We start from the raw sequence: 19,461 nt of genomic DNA on the forward strand, positions 1-19,461 counted from the left end.
TAGCGTGTCCTGCATTGCATATAATCGATGCAACGCTGGGAGATGATTTAACAAAAGCACATTTGCGAAAAAAGCACAATCGTTGCACCCGTTAGATAAAATACGAAACGGTTCTGTTTTGTTTTCGAAATGATAGTTTCCGGATTTGACCATATTAATGACCTACGGCTCGTATTTCTGTGTGTTATCATGTTATAATTAAGTCTATGATTCGATAGAGTAGTCTGACTGAGCGATGCTTACGAGCCCGCTGCTCGCTCTGAGACTTGGAGTAGTTATTCCCCTTGCTACGCAAGGGCTGTGGCTTTTGTGGAGCGATGGGTAATGCTGCTTCGAGTATGGCTGTTGTCGATGTGTTCCTGGTTCGAGCCCGAGGAGAGGACGGAAGCAAAACTGTTACACTGGCAATACTAAAGTGCCTATAAGAACATCCAATAGTCAAAGGTATATGAAATACAAATGGTATAGAGAGAAACAGTCCTATAAATACTATATTAACTACAACCTAAACCCTCTTACCTTGGAATATTGAAGTCTCATGTTAAAAGGAACCACCAGCTTTCATATGTTCTCATGTTCTGAGCAAGGAACTCAAACATTAGCTTTTTTACATGGCACATATTGCACTTTTACTTCTCCAATACATTGTTTTTGCATTATTTAAACCAAATTGAACGTTTCATTATTTATTTGAGGCTAAATTGATTTTATTGATGTATTATATTAAGTTAAAATAAGTGTTCATTCAGTATTGTTGTAATTGTCATTATTACAAATAAATAAATAAAAATCGTCCGATTAATTGGTATCGGCTTTTTTGGTCCTCCAAGTTTCAATATCGGTGTTGAAAAAAATCCTAATCGGTTGACCTCTAGTCCACAGACGACGCAATCGCAATCCCATTGCCCTAACCCATCTGGACAAGAGGAATAACTATGTAAGATTGCTGATCATCGATTATAGCTCAGCATTTAACACCATAGTACCCTCCAAACTTGTCATTAAGCTCGAGACCCTGGGTCTCGACCCCGCCCTGTGCAACTGGGTCCTGGACTTTCTGATGGGCCGCCCCCAGGTGGTGAAGGTAGGAAACAACATCTCCACCCCGCTGATCCTCAACACTGGGGCACCTCAAGGGTGCGTTCTCAGCCCCCTCCTGTACTCCCTGTTCACCCATGACTGCGTGGCCATGCACGCCTCCAATTCAATCATCAAGTTTGCAGATGTCACTACAGTGGTAGGCTTGATTACCAACGACGACGAGACGTTGGGGAGGAGGTGAGGGCCCTCGGAGTGTGATGCCAGGAAAATAACCTCACACTCGACGTCAACAAAACAAAGGAGATGATTGTGTACTTGAGGAAACTGCAGAGGGAGCACCCCCCTGTCCACATTGACAGTAGTGGAGAAGGTGGAAAGTTTTAAGTTCCTCGGTGTACACATCACGGACAAACTGAAATGGTCCACCCACACAGACAGCGCCTCTTCAACCTCAGGAGGCTGAAAAGATTTGGCTTGTTCCCGAAAAAACTCACAAACTATTACAAATGCACAATCGAGAGCATGCTGTCGGGCTGTATCACCGCCTGGTACGGCAACTGCTCCGCCCACAACCATAAGGCTCTCCAGAGGGTAGTGAGGTCTGCACAAACTACCTGCCCTCCAGGACACCTACACCACCCGATGTCACAGGAAGGCCAAAAAGATCATCAAGGACAACAACCACCCGAGCCACTGCCTGTTCACACCGCTATCATCCAGAAGGCGAGGTCAGTATAGGTGCATCAAAGCAGGGACCGAGAGACTGAAAAACAGCTTCTACCTCAAGGCCATCAGACTGTTAAACAGCCATCACTAACATTGAGTGGCTGCCGCCAACATACTGAACCAAATCTCTATCCACTTTAAAAATAAAAAATTGGATATAATAAAACGTGTCACTCGTCACTTTAAACAATGACACTTTATATAATGTTTACATACCCTACATTACTCATCTCATATGTATATACTGTACTCTATACCATCTACTGCATCTTGCCTATGCTGCTCGGCCATCGCTCATCCATATATTTATATGTACATATTCTTATTCATTCCTTTACACTTGTGTGAATAAGGTTGTTGTTGTGAAATTATTAGATTACTTGTTAGATATTACTGCACGGTCAGAACTAGAAGCACAAGCATTTCGCTACACTTGCATTAACATCTGCTAACCATGTGTATGTGACCAATAACATTTGATTTGATCTCAAGAACCTGTGCTATTCTGTCTGAAAATGAACAGAATGTACAGATTATTTTTAAGGCAAAAAATGTATCCTCAGAATGCTTCTATTCTTCTTTGTACCAAATATAGGACATTTTGGAGTGGTGCCGGAGCAATTTCATGTTGGGCGGCATGTAGCCTATCGGTTAGAGCGTTGGGCCACTAACCGAAAGGTTGCTAGTTGGAATCTCCCAAGCCGACAAGGTGAATTGATTGCACTCTCCTAGGTTGTCTCGGGGAGTTGGCATATGCAAAAAACATTTCCAATGAAATAGGACGAACATAAGCAGTCACAGAATTATTATATTCCATCCATTATTGTTAAATACTACAGCCAGGGCCCTCCCGGGTGGTGCAGTGGTAAAGGACGCTGTACTGCAGCGCCAGCTGTGCCACTAGAGACTCTGGGTTCGTGCCCAGGCTCTGTCGTAACTGGCCGCGACCGGGAGGTCTGTGGGGCAATGCACAATTGGCCTAGCGTCGTCCGGGTTAGGCAAGGTAGGGATATCCTTGTCTCATCGCGCACCAGCAACTCCTGTGGCGGGCCGGGCACAGTGCGCGCTAACCAAGGTTGCTAGGTGCACGGTGTTTCCTCCGACACATTGGTGTGGCTGGCTTCCGGGTTGGATGGCGCTGTGTTAAGAAGTAGTGCGGCTTGGTTGGGTTGTGTATCGGAGGACGCATGACTTTCAACCTTCGTCTCTCCCGAGCCCGTACGAGAGTTGTAGTGATGAGACAAGATAGCTACTAAACAATTGGATACCACGAAATTGGGGAGAAAAAGGGGTAAAATTAAAAATTTAAAAAACACAAAAAATAAAAATACTACACGCTACAGCTTAACTGATCACATACTTTATCATACCTCAATTCCTCTCTATGTTGTCCTTGTATTTAAAAAAAAATCTTGTCTTCCCTGTGTGCTGAGTTGTCCGTGCCTGCAATGGTCTCTTTCTCACGATAGTTGTTCAGCCTTGCATACTGAATTGTACCTGTGAAAGTGGAAGGCAGGAAACAGAGGCAGGGCAAAGTGAACAGAGAGACAAAACAACCTTGTGTGTCTGGAAGAACCATGAACATGTTTCCCTCAGGGCTGCGAAACAAACCCAGAGAACTGTTTCTCTCAGAGGAGACAGAGCAGCATCGCAAATAATCCAAAAGTTTAGTAGCAGCAGTCAGAGACACGTATGATTTCCCTCTGGTCTTCTCCTTTAACACCTCTGAATTCTTTATGTTACATCTACACAAGTCTACGGATGTTTTTTGGAGTCTGGGAGAAGTCCTATTAGAGCAGCCAGCCACTAATTGCAGACAGAGGTTGAGGCAACTTTTATTTTCTGCAGCAGCACAAATCTGAGTGCAGATGAAATGTGCCCCACAGTATAGTGTAACTGACGATTACGCTGAAGAAGTACAGACTGAACTGAACACAACCCCCCAAGCCCCTTCCACACTGTTATAAATGCTAATACTAGACAGAAGTCAAATCTGAAACAGTACAAATCTCAGTGCTGGGGCCCGGCTAGTCAGGATTGGGGACTTGGAAGTGAACTTGTTTTTTTCAGCTCCTCAGCTGACCTTTTTCTCCATTCACTCACTAAAATTGGTTGCTGCACTCTCTGTTGACACCTCCCAGACAGAAATCCCCTTTTCTGACAGGCCGACACTCAAACCAATCACAAACTATCATATGTGCATGTTGGTACGTGTGTCCGTGGGAGGATGAATGACAAACACACAAGCATTCTTGACATTTTGTTTGTGTTAATGCTCCTGTGACATTCATGACATTTTAGCTCACATGTAAAAACACACACACACACAAAACACACACTAAACCTCTAAACCCTTGTGCAGAGCCTGTACACTGAGATCAGATGGAAAGAGAGCTCTTGGCTTCTGTCAGCCAGGGCTGTTGTGAGGCTTAGAAACCTTTCTGGGTTAATAAACTCACCCTTTCCCAGGTAATGACCTGTCTCTGCCTGTCTACATGGTGCACAGTGATACCTTAACCTTTCATCAGAAAGACACACTCCTCTCCTCCTTCCCTCTCTCCTCCATCCATCACACTCCAGGGCCATTCTTTCTTTTTGTCAGCTCCCCTTTTTACTTTTCCTAGGCCATTTTTTATTGTTCAGTGTTGTCTACAGTCCTGTTTTTGTTGTTTCTCTTTGCTGTAGGAACCCACTGCAGTATGTGAACATAGGCCTGAAATATTTATCGACACTGCAGTCTAAGTGTCCATTCACTGTAGTCACATGGTTTATCAAGGTGATGTGTGACAGGGTCAGTCTGACAGTGAAACATTGTCAACACTCTTCCCGATGTATCTAAAGTTGATTTAAACAGAGCCTCCACGAGTCCCAGTGTCTGCTAGAGCCAGCCCATTGATCTCAGCATACACAGGAAATGCAGACTGGGTTACACTACCTTTGATGCAGGGAAACATTTAAAGTGTTCCTTCAATTACTGAAAATGACATCAAATTCAAGGGGATTTGCGAAACAGAGGACAGTGGACGAACGGCTTGTACATAAATATCACACTATGGTATAATCCCATTTGAGTAAAGAAAGGCTAAATATTCAATCATGCTGAGCACTTTACATAAGTATGCATAGCACAATATGTAACCACACCAACATAAGGACATCAGTCTGTTACCAAGACAACAGCTCTGGATAACCAATTTGCGCAAGGAGGACGCAATGGCTTGATGTGAGGGGAAAAAGCCTCTTTGTTATTCAAAATGGATCTGTTCCAATGTGAAATTAATGTGATATCAATTGAAGACTAAAAGGATTAGACCTACTGGGATGTGTTGTACATTTGCCAACATTGCAGAACCTGCAACACCTGCCTGCATTTAGCCAGGGATGGATGAACTAGCCTTCTAGCCTAGTTTTGAGTGAATCTATGTTGTACATGATAACCCCAGTTTTGTAAGTTTTGCCTTCCTGTTGACTGTGGCTCCAGTATTTGTAATTTATGACAAAAAATAACCATGTTTGTTAGAAATGTAGGTCATTCAGGGCCTCCCGAGTGGTGCAGTGGTCTAAGGCACTACATCGCAGTGATGCGGCGTCACTACAGCCTGTGGTTCAATCCCTTGTGGCGGGCCGGGCGCCTGCAGGCTGACCCCGTCGTCAGTTGAACGGTGTTTCCTCCGACACATTGGTGCAGCTGGCTTCCAGGGTAAGCGACCAGGTGTTAAGAAGCGTGGTTTGGCAGGTCATGTTTTGGAGGACGTATGACTCGACCTTCACCTCTCCTGAGCCCACTGGGGAGTTACAGCGATGAGACAAGATCGTAATCACTAAATTGGGAGCAAAGGCGGTAAAAATGACAAAAAAAGATATATGCTGGTCAGTGTGACGCGCTGTCTGTGTTTGAAATATGGGTTTAATTGTGGTCCGCCACAGAAGTTGTTTGTCTGACCAGTTTTCTGTACGTTTTCCCAAAGGGTTTATGCCATTTCTCAGTTGTAGATATTACCCCGCCCCTTGTCCTCTTCCTCTGACTTTAAGTGTAGCTGTTTCTCCATGTCCTATAGCCTAGATCTCTATATCAGCAACATTTGTGTTATGTCTGATACGTCATCATGTTTATATCATGTTTACAACTGACATCTTGCACATTCTCAACAATAGAAGGACATTGGGTGAGAAACTGTACTAGGCTACATGTTGAGAGAGCATGCCTTTCTTTATAGCATTTTGTCTCTGTAAAGTTGTTGGCATCATTTTAAAGAGGTGTGATATTTTGTGTCTCAACCCTGGCAATGAGCCAACGATGAAAGCATTTCTCATTGATTCGTCTTAGCTGGTGTCACACTCAAATAAGGTCCTACTGGAAACACATGCTGCTCTCAGCATTTCACATCAGCAGCAGGACCAATCCTTCCTTTGTGTGACTGCTTGATTCCCATTTCACAGCGATTTGATCCATTTCTCCATGATATCTTAATGCTGCATGAGAAGAAGCACAACGTTTCCTGATTCTTAGCGGTCTGCATTGTGAGAGGGATATTTGTGTGTGTGACTGGGTTTGTGACTGTGACTCATGAAGCTGTTGGCTGTCATTGACAGAGACAGGTGGAAAAAAGGTGACTAATGGATTGCTAGGAGAAAAGGGAAGTGTGAAGACAGAGCAGAGCTGATACACTTCCATTTCCTGTTGTGCATCTCTCAGTAAGATAAGACAACAGTAATGCAATGGATGGGAGAGAATTACCTTGAAATGTCAGCTTCTGTCTCAGTGAAGCACTCTAAAGTAATAACATAAGCTACAATATACATGTAAATACTGTCTAGGATGTATTAAATAACGTGGTTGTCACTCAAGCTGCAGTTCTGTGTGTAGGTGGGCTAGTTTGTCCTCTGAACCTTACCTCTGACTGTCTGGCTGTCTCTGTTCACAGTGGCCCTGCAGCTACCGGAGGGACTGCAGATGTTTGCCTGTGTCATCGCTGACATCATCGAGAGGTAGGTACAGCATACAAACACTCACCACTCACTAATGTTTTCAAAGTGTGACTCGTGCTCGTTTTAAAATTAAACAGATTCTATCTATTTGTTGTTAGCTAAAAGCATTGATGTTTCTCCCTGAAACGGATCCCCTTGACTTTGTGTTAAAGTTTTGGTGGCTTTAGAAGGTGCTTGAGTGAGGGAGCTGTCGTCGTCCTTGCTTAAGTTGAAGTTGAGCCGGCATGGCCATTCTAGTCATTAAGCCAGCCAGTGTTATCATCATTCCCTGCCTGCCGCAGCCAGCTCATATCTGGTCTTCAGCAGAAAATTAGACACGATTGCGTCCAGGGCTCGAGCGGCTATCAACGCTTCACTCGATCACGGTTGGAGGAGGGACAGCCATTATTCCTGTTAATTACATCTTGTTACAGTCTGCATAGACCCCTTTTGCACACAAACACTCCATCACACAGACACTCCATCACACAGACACTCCATCACACAGACACTCCATCACACAGACACTCCATCACACAAACACTCCATCACACAGACACTCCATCACACAGACACTCCATCACACAGACACTCCATCACACAGACACTCCATCACACAGACACTCCATCACACAGACACTCCATCACACAGACACTCCATCACACAGACACACTCACACAGACTGATGCAGGAGTCCACACCTTCCCGTGGGTTGGAGTGCCTCGGCATCAGTCTTTTCAGTCATTTGTCTTGTATACACTGAGCTTTGGCCTACGCCGTGCCAAAACAAGTTTGTGCAACATTGATAAATTGGTTGAAAAAAGGTAATAACCTCAAAGAAAAACACTTCAGTTTAGACCTAAAATATGCATTTGAAGTGTAGAAAGAGGAGCTCTGTGTGTTTAAGGACTTTCTTGACTTCTGTGGTTGTTTCATCTTCTCATTTCACCCCTTTCTGCCTCTCTCTCTCTCTCTGCTGTGACGACTGTAAGGGTTATCTAAAAGAAGATGGCTGCATCACTCCACATCCAAAGTAGATTACTTTCCTATGTGTGTGTTCAATACTAATGAGGTTAGTTGATGGACGTAAAGGATAGTGAGCTTGGGAAGGGAAGCTTCCACATGGTTATCAATCAGAGCCCGTATTTGATTTCAAACAGGAAACGTAGTTCATGGTGTCCTCGTATGAAGCCATGCCTGTCATACCACAGTTATGGACCGTTGAGAAACAGGAACCGCAGTGGGCTGAAAGCTTTGACTTTCCCCTGTTCTCCTCCTCGACCCAGCCCTCCGCTTTCCTTTTAACCCCTCTTCTCCTCCTCCTCGACCCAGCCCTCCTCTTTCCTTTTAACCCCTCTCCTTCTTCTCCTCGACCCAGCCATCCGCTTTCCTTTTAACCCCTCTCCTTCTTCTCCTCGACCCAGCCCTCCTCTTTCCTTTTAACCCCTCTCCTCCTCCTCCTCGACCCAGCCCTCCTCTTTCCTTTTAACCCCTCTCCTTCTTCTCCTCGACCCAGCCCTCCGCTTTCCTTTTTACCCCTCTTCTCCTCCTCCTCGACCCAGCCCTCCTCTTTCCTTTTAACCCCTCTCCTTCTTCTCCTCGACCCAGCCCTCCTCTTTCCTTTTAACCCCTCTTCTCCTCCTCCTCCTCGACCCAGCCCTCCGCTTTCCTTTTAACCCCTCTTCTCCTCCTCCTCGACCCAGCCCTCCTCTTTCCTTTTAACCCCTCTCCTTCTTCTCCTCGACCCAGCCCTCCTCTTTCCTTTTAACCCCTCTTCTCCTCCTCCTCGACCCAGCCCTCCCCTTTCCTTTTAACCCCTCTTCTCCTCCTCCCTCGACCCAGCCCTCCTCTTTCCTTTTAACCCCTCTTCTCCTCCTCCTCGACCCAGCCCTCCTCTTTCCTTTTAACCCCTCTCCTCCTCCTCCTCGACCCAGCCCTCCTCTTTCCTTTTAACCCCTCTCCTCCTCCTCCTCGACCCAGCCCTCCGCTTTCCTTTTAACCCCTCTTCTCCTCCTCCTCGACCCAGCCCTCCTCTTTCCTTTTAACCCCTCTCCTTCTTCTCCTCGACCCAGCCCTCCTCTTTCCTTTTAACCCCTCTTCTCCTCCTCCTCGACCCAGCCCTCCCTTTCCTTTTAACCCCTCTTCTCCTCCTCCTCGACCCAGCCCTCCTCTTTCCTTTTAACCCCTCTTCTCCTCCTCCTCGACCCAGCCCTCCTCTTTCCTTTTAACCCTTCTCCTCCTCCTCGACCCAGCCCTCCTCTTTCCTTTTAACCCTTCTCCTCCTCCTCGACCCAGCCCTCCTCTTTCCTTTTAACCCTTCTCCTCCTCCTCGACCCAGCCCTCCGCTTCCTTTTAACCCTTCTCCTCCTCCTCGACCCAGCCCTCCTCTTTCCTTTTAACCCTTCTCCTCCTCCTCGACCCAGCCCTCCTCTTTTCTTTTAACCCTTCTCCTCCTCCTCGACCCAGCCCTCCGCTTTCCTTTTAACCCCTCTTCTCCTCCTCCTCGACCCAGCCCTCCCCTTTCCTTTTAACCCCTCTTCTCCTCCTCCTCGACCCAGCCCTCCCCTTTCCTTTTAACCCTTCTCCTCCTCCTCGACCCAGCCCTCCCCTTTCCTTTTAACCCCTCTCCTCCTCCTCCTCGACCCAGCCCTCCTCTTTCCTTTTAACCCTTCTCCTCCTCCTCGACCCAGCCCTCCGCTTTCCTTTTAACCCCTCTTCTCCTCCTCCTCGACCCAGCCCTCCCCTTTCCTTTTAACCCCTCTTCTCCTCCTCCTCGACCCAGCCCTCCCCTTTCCTTTTAACCCTTCTCCTCCTCCTCGACCCAGCCCTCCTCTTTCCTTTTAACCCTTCTCCTCCTCCTCGACCCAGCCCTCCTCTTTCCTTTTAACCCCTCTTCTCCTCCTCCTCGACCCAGCCCTCCGCTTTCCTTTTAACCCTTCTCCTCCTCCTCGACCCAGCCCTCCTTTCCTTTTAACCCCTCTCCTCCTCCTCCTCGACCCAGCCCTCCTCTTTCCTTTTAACCCCTCTTCTCCTCCTCCTCGACCCAGCCCTCCTCTTTCCTTTTAACCCCTCTTCTCCTCCTCCTCGACCCAGCCCTCCTCTTTCCTTTTAACCCCTCTCCTCCTCCTCCTCGACCCAGCCCTCCGCTTTCCTTTTAACCCTTCTCCTCCTCCTCGACCCAGCCCTCCTCTTTCCTTTTAACCCTTCTCCTCCTCCTCGACCCAGCCCTCCTCTTTCCTTTTAACCCCTCTCCTTCTTCTCCTCGACCCAGCCCTCCCCTTTCCTTTTAACCCCTCTTCTCCTCCTCCTCGACCCAGCCCTCCTCTTTCCTTTTAACCCCTCTCCTTCTTCTCCTCGACCCAGCCCTCCCTTTCCTTTTAACCCTTCTCCTCCTCCTCGACCCAGCCCTCCCCTTTCCTTTTAACCCCTCTTCTCCTCCTCCTCGACCCAGCCCTCCCTTTCCTTTTAACCCTTCTCCTCCTCCTCGACCCAGCCCTCCCCTTTCCTTTTAACCCTTCTCCTCCTCCTCGACCCAGCCCTCCCTTTCCTTTTAACCCTTCTCCTCCTCCTCGACCCAGCCCTCCTCTTTCCTTTTAACCCCTCTTCTCCTCCTCCTCGACCCAGCCCTCCTCTTTCCTTTTAACCCCTCTTCTCCTCCTCCTCGACCCAGCCCTCCGCTTTCCTTTTAACCCTTCTCCTCCTCCTCGACCCAGCCCTCCTCTTTCCTTTTAACCCCTCTTCTCCTCCTCCTCGACCCAGCCCTCCGCTTTCCTTTTAACCCTTCTCCTCCTCCTCGACCCAGCCCTCCTCTTTCCTTTTAACCCCTCTCCTCCTCCTCCTCGACCCAGCCCTCCTCTTTCCTTTTAACCCCTCTTCTCCTCCTCCTCGACCCAGCCCTCCTCTTTCCTTTTAACCCCTCTTCTCCTCCTCCTCGACCCAGCCCTCCGCTTTCCTTTTAACCCTTCTCCTCCTCCTCGACCCAGCCCTCCCCTTTCCTTTTAACCCCTCTCCTTCTTCTCCTCGACCCAGCCCTCCCCTTTCCTTTTAACCCCTCTTCTCCTCCTCCTCGACACAGCCCTCCTCTTTCCTTTTAACCCTTCTCCTCCTCGACCCAGCCCTCCTCTTTCCTTTTAACCCCTCTCCTTCTTCTCCTCGACCCAGCCCTCCCCTTTCCTTTTAACCCTTCTCCTCCTCCTCGACCCAGCCCTCCTCTTTCCTTTTAACCCCTCTCCTTCTTCTCCTCGACCCAGCCCTCCCCTTTCCTTTTAACCCCTCTTCTCCTCCTCCTCGACCCAGCCCTCCTCTTTCCTTTTAACCCCTCTCCTTCTTCTCCTCGACCCAGCCCTCCGCTTTCCTTTTAACCCTTCTCCTCCTCCTCGACCCAGCCCTCCGCTTTCCTTTTAACCCCTCTCCTCCTCCTCCTCGACCCAGCCCTCCTCTTTCCTTTTAACCCCTCTCCTCCTCCTCCTCGACCCAGCCCTCCTCTTTCCTTTTAACCCCTCTCCTCCTCCTCCTCGACCCAGCCCTCCCCTTTCCTTTTAACCCCTCTTCTCCTCCTCCTCGACCCAGCCCTCCTCTTTCCTTTTAACCCCTCTCCTTCTTCTCCTCGACCCAGCCCTCCGCTTTCCTTTTAACCCTTCTCCTCCTCCTCGACCCAGCCCTCCCCTTTCCTTTTAACCCCTCTTCTCCTCCTCCTCGACCCAGCCCTCCGCTTTCCTTTTAACCCTTCTCCTCTTCCTCGACCCAGCCCTCCTCTTTCCTTTTACCCCTCTCCTTCTTCTCCTCGACCCAGCCCTCCTCTTTCCTTTTAACCCCTCTCCTTCTCCTCCTCGACCCAGCCCTCCCCTTTCCTTTTAACCCTTCTCCTCCTCCTCGACCCAGCCCTCCCCTTTCCTTTTAACCCCTCTTCTCCTCCTCCTCGACCCAGCCCTCCTCTTTCCTTTTAACCCCTCTCCTCCTCCTCCTCGACCCAGCCCTCCTCTTTCCTTTTAACCCTTCTCCTCCTCCTCGACCCAGCCCTCCCCTTTCCTTTTAACCCCTCTCCTCCTCCTCCTCGACCCAGCCCTCCTCTTTCCTTTTAACCCCTCTTCTCCTCCTCCTCGACCCAGCCCTCCTCTTTCCTTTTAACCCTTCTCCTCCTCCTCGACCCAGCCCTCCTCTTTCCTTTTAACCCTTCTCCTCCTCGACCCAGCCCTCCTCTTTCCTTTTAACCCCTCTCCTTCTTCTCCTCGACCCAGCCCTCCCCTTTCCTTTTAACCCCTCTTCTCCTCCTCCTCGACCCAGCCCTCCTCTTTCCTTTTAACCCCTCTCCTTCTTCTCCTCGACCCAGCCCTCCCCTTTCCTTTTAACCCTTCTCCTCCTCCTCGACCCAGCCCTCCTCTTTCGTTTTAACCCCTCTCCTTCTTCTCCTCGACCCAGCCCTCCCCTTTCCTTTTAACCCTTCTCCTCCTCCTCGACCCAGCCCTCCCCTTTCCTTTTAACCCCTCTTCTCCTCCTCCTCGACCCAGCCCTCCTCTTTCCTTTTAACCCCTCTTCTCCTCCTCCTCGACCCAGCCCTCCTCTTTCCTTTTAACCCCTCTCCTCCTCCTCCTCGACCCAGCCCTCCCCTTTCCTTTTAACCCCTCTTCTCCTCCTCCTCGACCCAGCCCTCCTCTTTCCTTTTAACCCCTCTCCTCCTCCTCCTCGACCCAGCCCTCCCCTTTCCTTTTAACCCTTCTCCTCCTCCTCGACCCAGCCCTCCTCTTTCCTTTTAACCCCTCTTCTCCTCCTCCTCGACCCAGCCCTCCTCTTTCCTTTTAACCCTTCTCCTCCTCCTCGACCCAGCCCTCCCCTTTCCTTTTAACCCTTCTCCTCCTCCTCGACCCAGCCCTCCTCTTTCCTTTTAACCCCTCTTCTCCTCCTCCTCGACCCAGCCCTCCCCTTTCCTTTTAACCCTTCTCCTCCTCCTCGACCCAGCCCTCCTCTTTCCTTTTAACCCCTCTCCTCCTCCTCCTCGACCCAGCCCTCCTCTTTCCTTTTAACCCCTCACCTCCTCCTCCTCGACCCAGCCCTCCTCTTTCCTTTTAACCCCTCTTCTCCTCCTCCTCGACCCAGCCCTCCTCTTTCCTTTTAACCCCTCTTCTCTTCCTCCTCGACCCAGCCCTCCCCTTTCCTTTTAACCCCTCTTCTCCTCCTCCTCGACCCAGCCCTCCCCTTTCCTTTTAACCCCTCTTCTCCTCCTCCTCGACCCAGCCCTCCTCTTTCCTTTTAACCCCTCTCCTCCTCCTCCTCGACCCAGCCCTCCCCTTTCCTTTTAACCCCTCTTCTCCTCCTCCTCGACCCAGCCCTCCCCTTTCCTTTTAACCCCTCTCCTCCTCCTCCTCGACCCAGCCCTCCTCTTTCCTTTTAACCCCTCTTCTCCTCCTCCTCGACCCAGCCCTCCCCTTTCCTTTTAACCCCTCTTCTCCTCCTCCTCGACCCAGCCCTCCTCTTTCCTTTTAACCCCTCTTCTCCTCCTCCTCGACCCAGCCCTCCTCTTTCCTTTTAACCCCTCTTCTCCTCCTCCTCGACCCAGCCCTCCTCTTTCCTTTTAACCCCTCCTTCTTCTCCTCGACCCAGCCCTCCTCTTTCCTTTTAACCCCTCTTCTCCTCCTCCTCGACCCAGCCCTCCTCTTTCCTTTTAACCCCTCTCCTCCTCCTCCTCGACCCAGCCCTCCGCTTTCCTTTTAACCCCTCTTCTCCTCCTCCTCGACCCAGCCCTCCTCTTTCCTTTTAACCCCTCTCCTTCTTCTCCTCGACCCAGCCCTCCGCTTTCCTTTTAACCCCTCTTCTCCTCCTCCTCGACCCAGCCCTCCTCTTTCCTTTTAACCCCTCTTCTCCTCCTCCTCGACCCAGCCCTCCGCTTTCCTTTTAACCCCTCTTCTCCTCCTCCTCGACCCAGCCCTCCTCTTTCCTTTTAACCCCTCTCCTTCTTCTCCTCGACCCAGCCCTCCGCTTTCCTTTTAACCCCTCTTCTCCTCCTCCTCGACCCAGCCCTCCCCTTTCCTTTTAACCCCTCTTCTCCTCCTCCTCGACCCAGCCCTCCTCTTTCCTTTTAACCCCTCTTCTCCTCCTCCTCGACCCAGCCCTCCTCTTTCCTTTTAACCCTTCTCCTCCTCCTCGACCCAGCCCTCCTCTTTCCTTTTAACCCCTCTCCATCGCTCCACTAGTGCCACGCCTCCCTCATTCCCTCTAATTTCTTCGTCCCTCCCTGTACGGCCACCCCTCAGAGAGAGAGAGGAGGAGATAGTGGCCCTGTCTTATCAGCAGCACTGTTATCAGCAGGAGAGTGGTCTCTCATATCTGGGCTTAAACCAACACTGTATACACTGTGTTCATCCCAGAGTCCTCTAAACTAAAGCCACCTCATCACCTCAGCCCATCTCACCCCATTTCAGCTAATGAGAGCAATTAACGGCAAATGATTGCTTTCCTCACCTCCCTCACACCTCTCCTCCCCCTTCTCTCCTGCATGTCTCACCCAGATCTTACAGATTATATAAAGAGCACTTTCCTCTGTCATCAGTTGCTGTTGTTTGTGTTTCTTCTCTTCTCTGTATAAATAATTACATCGGCAACCTCATTTGACTCCCAGGTCACAATAGTTCACTGTCAGTAAATCTAGGGAATGGGCTTGGCCCTTGAATAGGGGATCTAGCTACAGAGGCATTGTTGGATAGTTGGTGTCCCTGGTCACCATACTGTATCTGACCTCTACTCACCCTTCCCGTTCTGTGGGGTCAGCAGAGGTTTCTGTCAGATGTGGATGTTTAGTGACTAGTAAGGGCCTGGCTCCATCTCACCCACTGTTGGGTGAGCTGATCGTGGATTTCAGGAAACAGCAGAGGGAGCACCTCCCCATCCACATCGAAGGGACAGCAGTGGAGAAGTTGGAAAGTTTTAAGTTCCTCGTGGTACACATCACAGACAAACTGAATTGGTCCACCCACACAGACAGCATCGTGAAGAAGGCGCAGCAGCGCCTCTTCAACCTCAGGAGGCTGAAGAAATTTGGTTTGTCACCCAAAACCCTGACAAACTTTTACAGATGCACAATCGAGAGTATCCTGTCGGGCTGTATCACCGCCTGGTACGGCAACTGCACTGCCCTCAACCGCAAGGCTCTCCAGAGGGTAGTGAGGTCTGCACAACACATCACCTTGGGCAAACCACCTGCCCTTCATGACACCTACAGCACCCGATGGCACAGGAAGGCCAAAAAGATCATCAAGGACAAGAACCACCCGAGCCACTGCCTATTCACCCTGCTATCGTCCAGAAGGCGAGGTCAGTACAGGCACATCAAAGCTGGGACCGAGAGACTGAAAAGTAGTTGCTATCTCGAGGCCATCAGACTATTAAACAGCCATCACTAACTCAGAGATGGTGCTGCCTTAATTGAGACCCAATCACTGGCCACTTTAATAAATGGATCACTAGTCACTTTAAACAATGCCCCTTTAACTGTTTACATATCTTACATTACTCATATCACATGTACATACTGTATTTTATACCATTTATTGCACCTTGCCTATGCCTCTCGGCCATCGCTCATCCATATACTTATATTTACATATTCCCATTCACTCCTCTAGATTTGTGTGTATTAGGTAATTGTTGGGCAATTGTTAGATTACTTGTTAGATATTACTGCACTGTTGGAACTAGAAGCACAAGCATTTCGCTACACTCGCATTAACATCTGCTAACCACGTGTATGTGACAATACGATTTGATTTGATATATTCATTCGTCAGTTGGTGTGGGTTGGACTGGGGCGTGGCCATGGCTTTATAGCTGGCCATATCAGTGTAGAGATGAAGGGGCTAAGCTGCCCCGTGGGTACGGAGGGTGGGATGGACAGCTATAAAGCCTAATGAGAGCAAGCTGCTCTGAATTCTAGCCCATGCAGTCAGTTAATACACGTCAACTATGAGAGTGAACACGCTCGCAGGCGCTCACACACAGGCACTAGGTGAGACGGGCACCGCCAGGATATAGATTCAGCTCAGTGCTCAGTGCTCACATACAGCCAGAGAGAACGCCTACACAAGGGGACAGAGGTGCTCATGGAAGAAGCAATGTACATGCATGGACACACACTGAAACAAAGACAGTAGTAGGCCTGTATAAGCTGCTCTCATTTTCAACAGTACAGTATATGTCTGTACAGCCACACTATGGAGGATTGGCTCATACTAAAAATATGTGGCTATCTGTTCCTGTAAGCATACTCTCTCCCACAGAGAAGTAGAGAGACTGCAGCATACTCTCTCCCACAGAGAAGTAGAGAGACTGCAGCATACTCTCTCCCACAGAGAAGTAGAGAGACTGCAGCATACTCTCTCCCACAGAGAACTAGAGAGACTGCAGCATACTCTCTCCCACAGAGAAGTAGAGAGACTGCAGCATACTCTCTCCCACAGAGAAGTAGAGAGACTGCAGCATACTCTCTCCCACAGAGTAGAGAGACTGCAGCATACTCTCTCCCACAGAGAAGTAGAGAGACTGCAGCATACTCTCTCCCACAGAGAAGTAGAGAGACTGCAGCATACTCTCTCCCACAGAGAAGTAGAGCGACTGCAGCATACTCTCTCCCACAGAGAAGTAGAGAGACTGCAGCATACTCTCTCCCACAGAGAAGTAGAGAGACTGCAGCATACTCTCTCCCACAGAGAAGTAGAGAGACTGCACCACGCTTCCACTGATCATTTAGAATGTCTCCCACAAGCAGGCCTGCTTCTGTTCTTTAAAGAGGCTTTGATAGGCCCACAAAGAAACCTTGTAAAGGTCTGCTGTAATGGCTCCAGTTGAAGAGGCACGCTCTGACTTCACACTGTATCCTCTGCTTGCCTGTAATACAGCTACACACGGGTTGCATCCCAAATGGCACCCTATTCCCTAAATAGTGCACTATTGACCAGGGCCCTAAATAGGGCACTACTTTTGACCAGGGCCCATAGGGCTCTATGTAGGGAATAGGGTGCCAGTTGGTGCAGCGTCTCTGTTGATAACTGCCAAACCCATTCAAAGAAACTTAAGGCATAACTCAACTTGCATAACAAGTAAACAGACCGATAAGAACAGAAGCGAGGGAAAAGTGATCAGAACAACAGAAAGAATCCCTGACTCAGACAGGCGGCGGCGGGCGATGGTGTGTGTTGTCATCCCGCCATATGTTTCATTGCCTTTGATGCCAGGCCATCTGTCTTCACCGCAGCCTTGAATGATACTTTGATGAACTTCCTTTAATATTTACTGTGCTGCTCCGGGAGTGGAGAGCCAGGGCTTGTTGTCGTCATCCATGGCCTAATCCTGGAGACTGGGAAGGAGAGAGAGGGAGAGGGGGCGGCAGTAACATTTAATGTCCTCTGTCACCTGCTCTCTGGCACGGAAGAGATGGGCCTCCTCCAAACAGAGAGATATTGACTTGTGGCATAACTAGGCTCTTGTACTTGGGGGTGAAGGTACATGACATGAGAGCATTATGTAACAGAGGGCCCTATTCAATGACTCATACACTCACGCAGTTCACAGTATGAAACAAAGAGGAAGTCATTTGTATATTTCGGCTTTTCAAACATAGATTTGTCACTGTGCCGGCCCAGGAGAATGTTATTTATGATTGACTGGCCCTTTGTTATAAATGTAGTGGTTAGATATTCTGGCTATTTTCATGTCAGCACGCCACTTAGATCAACAGCCTCACCAGTTGAATGCCATGTCAGATGAAACACAGGCAGTGATTGACCTGCCACTGTGTCCATGACAGCAGAGTGAATGAAATGGGAGTTTAGAGCCTCATTTCTCTTTCTCTCACATTCACACTTACACAGAGAGCCCCTGCTGTCTCAGACCTTTCAGGTCACTCCATCATCCCTCTGGACCCCATCCTGGGGCTTCATCAGCCAGAACCTGATCAATTTCAGACACTTTTATTCATTTTAGTCTGCTATAGCGTATGTCTGAGCAGCAGAAGCAGCCTCAGCCCACAGCCTTCCATGGTAAATGTCAGCCCTGCCTCTATAGAGGAAGACTGGCAGGAGCCTCCCTGCCCTATTCTCATCACTCGCCCCCCCCAGCCTCTCCGTTCCTCCCACAGCACAGCTGAGCAGTAGGTAGCGGGAGCCTGGGTGTGACAGTGTGTGTCCCGGCCTTCTGTCCCCACCAATTACATAAGAAGCTCCCACTGGGTGTAGAGAGCAGCAGGGCCCCCATTGTGCGGGCACACACACACACACACACACACACACACACACACACACACACACACACACACACACACACACATCTCTCTGACTAATGAGCTCTCCCGCTTGGCAGCCCCCGCACTACCTTCCCAAACGCCAAATCACATCGGTCTAAGGGCCCTGAGCAGAGACAGGCAGACACAAACTGGACCAGGCAGCTATAGTATGCCCGGCCCACTCCCATCCCCACGACCAGATACGTTTTCAGTGCTATTTCAGGTTTAGTGAGAAGTCTCTGAGTGCAGCCTGCTGCAGGAAGTCACAGGTGGAAAAGGGTCCTCCCACACCTGTATCCCATATCCCAGCCATCACAACCCTGGAGGACCACAAACTATAGACCACTCTGTTATATTGGCCAACCTAAATCACCACTCTGACTGGAGGATGGCGGATAGCTGCTGGTGATATACTGGCTCTCATATAATGCCTTGGCAGATAACACCTGGGAAATTGCTTGACCTGTCTTGAAAATACAATCGATGCACTCCAGAGATAAAGCATCATATAGACTTTGTTGCCGTCCCTCCCGGCTGTCTGTATGTCCAGGGGTACAACTCCATGGGGAGTTGATGGGCTTTATAGAGAGCCTGAAAGGCTGACGGTCTGCCCTTTCTCTCCATCACACTGCCTGGGTACATCCCAAATGGTAACCTAAACCCTATAGTGCACGACTTGTTTTCAGAGCCCTATGGAACTTGGTCATATGTAGTGCACTGTAATGGGAATAGGGTGTCATTTGGGATCGGTACCTAAATGAAATATGAGCGAGTGAGCAGCTGACGACAGAACTCCACAGTAGCTAATTACACTGGGAGACGGAGGGAGCGGAGCAGGGAACTCATCAGCGTGCTGTTTTTGAGGGAATCTTGGTTATTTATGAAGTAATGAAATAAACATATTCCCTTGTCCTTCCGTCTGTCTGCCCAGCGTTGTGTGTGTGAGATACGGAGTGTCCAGTGCTCTGCTCGGGAAACTCAAGGTTCCAGCCTACTCTCCACTCTCTCCTATTTCACTCCTGTATCACTAAGTCAGCCCATTTAGGACCAACGGTACATTCCAGCCCCACCACATGCAGACATAATTGAACACAGAGCGATGCGTAATATTACCTGTAATTTCAAAGGGGAACATGAATATGTGTGGACATATGCTCATGCACATTTAAAATGAGTTTTGGGCTTTTAAGATGTTATTTTGGAGTGATTGCAGGCAGTTGACAGCCAGTTCAATGTGAGCCAAATGGAAATGGGCCAATGGCTGATTGTGTATTTGAATAATAGAAAAGTAGAGTTCCATGTATGTACATGTTCTAATACCGTTGGTTAAACATGGACACACTGCAACAAGGTTCATATCTCTGAACGTTAATACTGTACACTGACTGACCAGGTGAATCCAGGTGAAGGCTGTGATCCCTTATTGATGCCACTTGTTAAATCCACTTCAATCAGTGTA

At 49.3% G+C, this 19,461-nt stretch overlaps 1 protein-coding gene across 3 annotated transcripts in view; it reads left to right on the plus strand.

Annotated features, from left to right (window-relative positions):
* The window catches only part of LOC115118172 (2-(3-amino-3-carboxypropyl)histidine synthase subunit 1-like), a 144,792-nt gene that overhangs the window by 8,603 nt on the left and 116,728 nt on the right, over nucleotides 1-19,461 (plus strand). For all 3 annotated transcript variants that reach the window (XM_065000362.1, XM_065000363.1, XM_065000364.1), the window contains exon 3: nucleotides 6,693-6,756. In XM_065000362.1, the coding sequence (XP_064856434.1) occupies nucleotides 6,693-6,756 (64 nt within the window). The remainder of the gene's footprint in view (nucleotides 1-6,692; nucleotides 6,757-19,461) is intronic.

Source organism: Oncorhynchus nerka, linkage group LG14 (assembly GCF_034236695.1).
Source record: "Oncorhynchus nerka isolate Pitt River linkage group LG14, Oner_Uvic_2.0, whole genome shotgun sequence".
Taxonomy (NCBI): Eukaryota; Metazoa; Chordata; class Actinopteri; order Salmoniformes; family Salmonidae; genus Oncorhynchus; species Oncorhynchus nerka.